Genomic DNA, 9,205 nt, shown 5'->3' with positions numbered 1-9,205 from the left:
CCCTTCGCGATCCTTGCCCCCACTCGTAGCCCTCCGTGATCATCATCCATCGCCCCCACTCGTAGCCCTTCGCGATCCTTGCCCCCACTGGTAGCCCTCCCTGATCATCATCCTTGCCCCCACTCGTAGACCCTTCGCGATCCTTGCCCCCACTCGAAGCCCTTCGCGATCCTTGCCCCCACTCGTAGCCCTCCGTGATCATCATCCTTGCCCCACTCGTAGCCCTTCGCGATCCTTGCCCCCATCGTAGCCCTCCGTGATCATCATCCTTGCCCTCACTCGTAGCCCTCCCTGATCATCATCCTTGCCCCCACTCGTAGCCCTCCCTGATCATCATCCTTGCCCCCACTCGTAGCCCTCCCTGATCATCATCCTTGCCCCCACTCGTAGCCCTCCCTGATCATCATCCTTGCCCCCACTCGTAGCCCTCCCTGATATCCTTGCCCCCACTCGTAGCCCTCCCTGATCATCATCCTTGCCCCCACTCGTCGCCCTCCCTGATCATCATCCTTGCCCCCACTCGTAGCCCTCCCTGATCATCATCCTTGTCCCCATTCGTAGCCGTCCCTGATCATCATCCTTGTCCCCATTCGTAGCCCTCCCTGATCATCATCCTTGCCCCCACTCGTAGCCCTCCCTGATCATCATCCTTGCCCCCACTCGTAGCTCTCCCTGATCATCATCCTTGCCCACACTCGTAACCCTCCCTGATCTTTGCCCCCACTCGTAGCCCTCCGAGATCATCATTGTTGCCCCCACTCGTATCCCTCCTTGATCATCATCCTTGCCCCCACTCGTAGCCCTCCCTGATCATCATCCTTGCCCCCACTCGTAGCCCTCCCTGATCATCATCCTTGCCCCCACTGGTAGCCCTCCCTGATCATCATCCTTGCCCCCACTCGTAGCCCTCCCTGATCATCATCCTTGCCCCCACTCGTAGCCCTCCCTGATCATCATCCTTGCCCCCACTCGTAGCCCTCCCTAGCTGATCATCATCCTTGCCCCCATTCATAGAAATGTAAGAATCATTTGGAAAACTAATGACAAGAAACACGAACTTGTGTATAATGAAACGGATTTTATTCTATCGCCGATGGTACCCTAGCACCGTAGGAAACTGATTCTGAAAAAGAAAATAAGAATGAGATATGATTGAATTTGTCAAGAAAATACAATTTCGTTTTGTAATGTTTGCTTTCGCCTAGCCTGACTAATCGTGCTCCTGGCGGCCGGCCGCCCCGAAGTTGCCGCATTAACCTCAGGCTAGCTTTCGCCTTGCTTGCTTGAGGCCGAAGTGTCCAGAATTGGGACATTCGGCACGTGGCCGAAACGTCCAGCACATGTGGCCGAAACGTCCAGGCCGAAGTGTCCATGGGCCGAAACGTCCGACATTCTGTAAACGTAGGCGTGGTAGTATGATCAGACGGTAACGTTAGTATATGTTCCCTATTGTAGTTTCTGTGACACTACGTATATGCGATTAGCCTTCGGGCATGTTTCGCAAAAGAAGTTTCAAATTAACAGTACCAAACTAGATCGCTACGCCGAAAAAGGTGTTACATTTCAAGCACTCATACAGGAAACGGCGGTCAAATGTCATAGGTCAAGTGCCTCGCGCGTGCCAGACGGATTACGTCATAGTTTCGGAAGGTGGCCCAGCGACATTTGGCGGAGGCGGTATGCAAACAAGTTAGATTACAGAAGCCAGCCTCAATATACACTCCAACCTTTAGAGTGGAGGGTCAAAACCTTTGTCTACATGCCATTGTAACGTTGGCAGTTATCCTCCGAGAACGACATCTGATATACTGTTGATAGAAAACCGAGAATTACCACCTGCACTGGGGAAGCCAGCAACTTGCAGCCATTTTCAGTATCGTTACGGCGTAAGTTGGCTTGTTTGTCGCAGTCTTCGTGTGAAAGGCACTCCCATAAGCGGTTCGGTAAGTTTTAACTGAGAACTTCATATGTTTAAGAGTCTAGTTTAAAGCTTCCGTTTCAATTTTTTAATACCGTTCACCTAAAACGGGTGAAGAGGCCCTTGGTGGTGCCTGGTGTAAGAATATTGCGATGGAATTCTCAGAAACTATATAAGGCTGCTTGACGCAGTCCATTGGACGTCAGCTAGTTAATAATGTCACTGTACGAAATCCTACCTCTAAGCACACCTTAAATCATGTGTAAAGGTACACAGGAGGAAAGAAACATGCTTATAAGGCGTGCATTCATACGGAGTGGAAATAGCACAAAAGACGTTTGGCTCCTGAACTTTCACTTTCGTAGTCTTACGTATACCTGACTTGTACTTTCGGTGGCACGCCTTCAGTGACCCGTGACGTGGTTTCCGTGCGTGTATGTATTATAGGCCTGCAGGGGACTTCCTTCTTAGTTAAAGATCTTCGGATTCGAAGAAGCCAACAACAACATATATTATACGAGAAATACAGACAGATAATAGATTTATTTCTGTGTCCACAATCACAAAGGGATATCTAATCTCCAAGCAAATATTTTCAGGGCTGTCGAGTGTGGCTTCTTGTCCTAAAGCAAGCCGCTGTGTTAATATAATCAGGTTCTATATATCTTCTTGTTTACGAATTCTTTGTTAACGAATTTCTTATGTACTTCCACAGATCAAGAGTGTAGGGGAAAGATTACTCTTTGTCAACCAGGATTCCTAAAATTCATCGTCGGTAGAACACAGCATTGTGCAAGTCAATCGTTCGTTGTTGTTAAACACAACTTGTTTATATATATATAAAGCAATGCCACGAGGAAGGCGCGCCGCAGGTACGAAGTCGCCAAATCAGTCTGCAGAAACCGGAAGTAGTAGAGGTAGTCCTTTGACGACGCCTGCTACAACCGGAAGTATTAGAGGTAGGCCTAAGACGGCTCCAAATGAGCCATCCCCTACAACCAGAAAAGGTAGATGTAGTCCTAGCGCGGCGCATGCTGCCACCATAAATGATACAGGTAGGCCTGGGACGTCGCCTGCTACAAGAGTCGGACGAAAATCTGCGAGGCCACAAAAGTCTGCCCCACCTACTACTACCAGCAAACCGAACAAACAGACAATACATGAGCCATCCCCTACAACCAGAAAAGGTAGATGTAGTCCTAGCGCGGCGCATGCTGCCACCATAAATGATACAGGTCTAAGGCCTGGGACGTCACCAGATGTGCCTGCTACAAGAGCCGGACGAAAATCTGCGAGGCCACAAAAGTCTGCCCCACCTACTACAACCAGCAAACCGAACAAACAGACAATACGAAGACAAAGTACACGTGAAACCAGTTTCAAGACAAAACTGAAGAAAGCTATAGCCAACCTCGTGCGGGTTCCAAGTGATGACAAATCGGAAACGGCGAAAATCTACAACCCTATCGTCAACTGTATCTTGGAAGAAATAAAGAAGATGGCAGTAGATGAAGGAGAGGACGACATATTTCGTCTCCGGCAGTTGAATTCCGGAAGCTACTTCGAAAACCTAAAGGTACCCTGACTTCTTTTGATTATTATTTTATTGAAGATTATTATTAAAGCAAATAATAGAGCATGATATTGAAAAATAAACTGTCCTCCAACTCAAGAAAAATCGACCGAATCTCTCGGGCTTCATCAGCTATCAGGCCCAAGCGCTGTAGATACGAAGCACTGGGTCAAAGTTCGTTGAAAGTCGGTACCGCCCCCGTCCCCATTCCTCAAATTTTCGGTCAGTCGTTTTTCTTGAGTTTAAGAGCAGTTTATTTCTCAATATGTAACTCAGATGAAGGTTTATGAATTATAATAAACAGAGCATGATTTTTGGTCACCATAAATGATACTCAATTGAAATTTACAGGTGGACACTACAAATGAGTTCGACTTCATGTTCTGTATCTATGGCCAGAAGCTGACTCTAGAGGAGACGGAGCCCAGTCTCGGGATGGTCGCCGTGAAACTTCCGAGGAAAAACAAGTCATCACTCCGCAATTACTTAACTCCAGACGGGTAAGGCTCATTGAAACTACAATCATTTTAAATGAAGAATTAAATGAAAAAAAAACTCATAAACAAAAAAGTTCAGCTTTCAAAAGGCATCCGCCAGCTTTCCTCTAGTCTGAAGGAACGTCACGTGACATAAGAGTCAAAGGCACATGATTGGATGAGTGTTGGTGACGGTAGATGGGTGCTTATGGATGACAAGGATCTGTTAAATCTTTACAGCTTCTCCAAGCTTAAACCATCTAGTCTTTCTGTTGAAGATGCACCCAGTCTTTCTCAATCTATACTATGGTACCCTGCGTCTTGCATATTTTCATTCTTTTCATCATTACAGATACTTGTCTCCAAAGAAACTGTTGAACCGATTCAGAGGCCTGGTGGAACAGACCATCGAGACTCTGAGTGCAGCAGGGGCGGACAGTCCTTTCAAAGGTCAGCTCATAATTAGCTACAAACATCTGGAAACTTTGGTAATTTACTGGTCAGAACTTCATGGTAGGATCCATTACAGTCTATGTTTCAATCTGTATAGTTTGAATTGAATGACTCAATAGTTGGTGTCAGAAGTGGGATTGAACAAAGTCTTCTCTGTGTGGCTTTAGACCTAGAGTTTAAACTGATGAGGCAGAAGGATGGATGCCCGGCTGTTACTCTGAATGTTGCCAAGAAAAGGCTGCAGATGTCCATCGACCTGGTTTTTGCCTTGGAGGTACCGACACCCTGGCCAAAATGTACAAAGGGATGGAACCAAAGCGTCACACACTGGCCTGACTCCCGGGACATCAGAGCGATCAAGAGGAATGAACTTCACCTCGTGGCCAAGGCAGCACCTCATGGTACATCTTACGTTTGTGGAACTTATGTCTCCCTCCTGTATGAAATAAAATCCTCTTAAAACACGAAATTAGAGATTTCATACTTCCGCGGGAAGTGTTTTGAGTTTTCGTGAAGGTATTGGAGCTGTGTGTGTGGGTGGGGGGGGGGGGTCCCCTAGGATGTAATTCAACACAGCCTTTAGCCATTTCCTGAATTCCTCCACGTACCACCCACTTACTCCCACCGGGCTCCGGGCGCGTGCTGGGCCACCTTCATATGCATGCTTAATGTTCAATATGACCTCCCTGTCAATCACTGTAACTAAATATATACCCTCTCTTCATGCCTTATTTTTGTTGCAGACAAGCATATACACAACCTAACAGACGCACCCACTACCCAAAACAATAACTATGTCACTTTCTTTACAGTAGCTATAGCGTCGTCTACACGACAAGAGTTTGAGTTTTGCAAAACAGATTTCTTTTGGGGTAAATCTTGTTAACTTCTTTCCAGATAAAGACCCTGACGGGGAGAAGCTATGGAGGCTCTCCTTTTCCCAAGCTGAAAAGGAAATCTTCAACGGACGCGGACAGATCCTGAGCCCGACAGACGCCAGCAACCACGCCACCTTGTGCCGCAAAGACTGCCTGCGATGCCTGAAGTACATCAAGTACAAGCTTCAACTGACAGGGGGCGTTTCTAGGGATGTCGATTTCGCCTCGTATCATCTAAAAACGGTCCTGCTACACGCCATTGTGAAGAGACCAGACGGCTGGGAGAATGAGAACCTGGTGACGTGTTTGGTGTGCGTCATCGATGTGTTGGTGTCCAGTATCGAGACAAGGCACCTTCCCCACTTCTTCATACCCGGTTACAATCTTTTCGAACCCGCGATATTCAAAGGACTGGAACACCTGGACACCGTTAAAGACCAGTTCCTCCGCGTGAAGGAAGATCTTGTGAACGAACGTCTTCCAAAGGAGCTAGATGCTTTGGAGATGCCAGTTCATTAAGATCCACACAGATGAAACTTACCATGAAAGTTCATCTGTGTTGGTAGTAATCAAAGTAAAACATTGAACTTTATTCCAACACACAGTTTACAGAGAGATCAAATTTTCAGCGACCACTGTCGCCTTCATCAGGATAATTAATGACCAATCACTTCACAGCGTGATCTCGCGAGAGTTACGTTTACAAACACGTGACCTTATTCACACGAGACTTTACCGATACGTGACGTAGGCAATTAACTCTCGCGAGATCACGTTGTGAAGTGATTGGTCATTAATTATCCTGATGAAGGCGACAGTGGTCGCTGAAAATTTGATCTCTCTGTAAACTGTGTGTTGGAATAAAGTTCAATGTTTTACTAAGATGAAACTTACGTTTGATGTGCAAATCGAACGACTGACTTTATTCGGATTTCCATTAAACCCACTGCTAGTGTACGGTCATTACAGAAGAAGAAATTTATTGCGCAAAAGATGTAGCGGGTACAACGTATGGCAAAATATACATACATAGTTGGTGATGCTAACATACATACATAGTTGGTAATGCTAACATACATACATAGTTGGTAATGCTAACGTACATACATAGTTGGTGATGCTAAAAATATCTAACAGTTCTACTAACTGTACTAAGAATCTGGTCTGCTTTTATATACAATGTAAGAGATACTATAGCTAATTATACTAATCTAACTCTATTGATAGCAATATAATATTGTGCCAGGAATTTATTACATTTTCTCGTTTTGTCAGCAAATTGTGTATAAATTGGCCTTCATAAGTGGATATATTGACAGGATATGATAGTAGCATATAGAATATCTCTGTCTTTGTATGGGGTAGCGTTATATCGGTCTTACATGTAATATATTGTAACAGTTTTCATCGGTTTTCATCATAGGTTGGGCAATGTATTATGAATTGTAGCAGGTTAATGATATGGATCTTTATTGCATGTTCTTGCCCAGATGGGCTTAATGCACAAGAGGACATGCAGTATGCAAAACATGAGTATTGCATACTGGAACGCTATACTATAATGCTAATTGCTAGGAATTTATACATTATAACAATACTATATACTACCTATCATTTACTGTTAGTAGCCCTTTCTTCTCTCTTTTGAAACATTTAGAAACATAATTACATAGTTTGTCTGCTATACATTCGTTCTTGCATGACATCAAGTGTTTAAACATGTCCTGCTTTGATATTTTCTTGCATATCTTGTCTAAGTGTAAAATATCGAGTAGTTCTTGGCTAATGTAACTAGTCTGTAGTCTTTTCGAACGCTATGCCAAACACTTTATACTGTGTCTTCTATCAATAGGGTATGGTTTAGAATTGAAATATAGTTTGTAAGTTAAATGTAATTAGGTGATAAACTTATACAACGCTTTAAATAGCTAGTAGTCTTCTGCATAATTATGAGTAACTATGAGTAGACTTGATTTGGCTTGAAATTAAAGTAAACCAACCAAAACGTTAAAAATGCCTTTTCTTTTCCTTTGACTGATTAAGACAATTCACCACAGTGAAGTGCTAGCCTGGGTACCCTAATCTCCAAGCAGATCAGTATCGGTGGCAAAAAAAGACAGTATCAAATTGGCCAGGCAGTATCCATTGGCCAGAGAAGCTCCATTAGCCACCGACGGGGATCAGGACAAAAAAAACGGCCATATATAAAAAGGTAACGATCATTCCCCACAACCTCTGCTTGGAGAGTAGGGTACCCAGGCTATGGATTTGTGGCCCACTCCCGTATTTCATCAGGAACACAACCAAACGCACTAAAGTAAAGATCTGTGCTGCTTTCGTTATGACGCGGTCATATATTTGTAGTCTCCACCAGACTCCTTTGCAGGCTTGATAAAGTGTAGGCCAGCTGGACCCTCTATGGCCGGCCAATTCCTGTTGACAATGATGTTCCCCCTAGACGATTTCTACTATCTATTAAGCCTGCAAAGGAGTCTGGTGGAGACCAGTCACAATGTGCGGTTTCATATTTGATGTCGTCAAATTTGAAGCAGGCTGAAAAAGAACTACAGGCCGGCAAGGGTCTAAGACAGTCTTTTCCTTGTAACAATACTGCTGAATTTTAATTTGTACGACACACTCACGACTATCCCAAGAACGTCTTTAGCTGTCGCACGACAATAGTACGGCGGCTGTCACACGACCCTGACCTTGTAGATAGGAAAATACCAGCATGCCAATTTTTTTTTTTCAAATAAAACGCACAGCTAATCAGTAAAATTGCTTCCCTTGTGTCTTGTTTTATTTTCGCTATTATTGGAAATTTGACTGACAAGACAACCATTTGTCGTGTTGTGCATCTCTGGGGTAGAAGAATGTTAATTGTGGGAAGCGGACAGGTGCGGCCAGCGAGGGATGCATGGAACATAACGGGACAGCCTGTTGTTGGCACTGGGATATTGTTAACTGTGAAAAGGAAAAAATAAAATGCAGTTGGTTAGGACTTTGACTTGAATTGACTTATCGTTCTATGTAATAATTGGATTTAATGTTGTACAAAGATCACGGATTTTAAATGACTCGTTTTAAAAGCTAATACCTATGATTTTATTGCAGTGGATTTTATATTACTTGTAAATATTTTAGCAATTTTTTTCAGTCTGATACATCTGATGAGACGATGTGCAAATGTAACATGCAAGTAGTGATATGCAAGTCAATTGAACAATAAACTATTTGATAAACCATTTGATTGATTGAATCCGAAGGTTCTGGGTTCGAATCTCAATGCTGTTGCCTACTTTAAAAGGACTCCAGTGACTGAATCTTTCTGTCTAATTGGGCTAAATGCACCTATTTACTTAGTTTGAGCTCCCGCTCGAGCCATTCCAGAAAGTCCCCACCATAACACTTGGTTCTCCATGGCCTTTCGTAGCTCGTTGGTATCATGCAAGTCAGTGGTGTAAGTGCACATGTGGTCTAGGGGATGTAAAACATGGAGTATTGAACACTGAAACACTACACTCTAATTCTACGTTCTAAAAGTCTATACATTACAACAATAATTACCTAACTTTGGCCATGGACGTCCTCTCAGATTGGACGAACTGTATGGTTGCATCTTAAACGATGAAAGAATGAAACAAAATGTTCTCAATGTTTTCGTTCACTAGTTCTGTCGAAAATATGCGAGTCAACAAACCCAAACTATGATATTAATATAAATAGAACTGAAAGCTAACTTATCTAAAACCAACGAAGCTAACTTCAATTTTTCGTGAAACAGGGGAAGACGTTTTTGTAATGTGGGAGTTTTCGTGTGATTTTACGTTAGCGTAACGTTAATACTGTAATTCACTTTATGTCACGGTAGCAAAAGTTCACGGTCTGAGAAAAGTGGACGTGTTCA

The 9,205-nt window shown here is 43.8% G+C and overlaps 1 protein-coding gene across 1 annotated transcript; it reads left to right on the top strand.

Annotated features, from left to right (window-relative positions):
• Window positions 1-2,990: 2,990 nt before the first annotated feature.
• LOC109470647 (cyclic GMP-AMP synthase-like) lies at window positions 2,991-5,909 on the top strand (the record flags this gene model as incomplete). Its single annotated transcript, XM_019769711.1, has 5 exons — window positions 2,991-3,494; window positions 3,843-3,991; window positions 4,320-4,417; window positions 4,588-4,821; window positions 5,318-5,909. Coding segments are annotated over 5 exons (1,485 nt in total), but the record flags the coding sequence as incomplete, so codon positions are not given.
• Window positions 5,910-9,205: the final 3,296 nt, after the last annotated feature.

Source organism: Branchiostoma belcheri, unplaced genomic scaffold (genome assembly GCF_001625305.1).
Source record: "Branchiostoma belcheri isolate BF01 breed outbred unplaced genomic scaffold, Haploidv18h27 scaffold1, whole genome shotgun sequence".
NCBI classification, from domain to species: Eukaryota; Metazoa; Chordata; class Leptocardii; order Amphioxiformes; family Branchiostomatidae; genus Branchiostoma; species Branchiostoma belcheri.
Note: the sequence above shows the minus strand (reverse complement) of the source record. Positions and strands in the feature narration are given on the sequence as shown.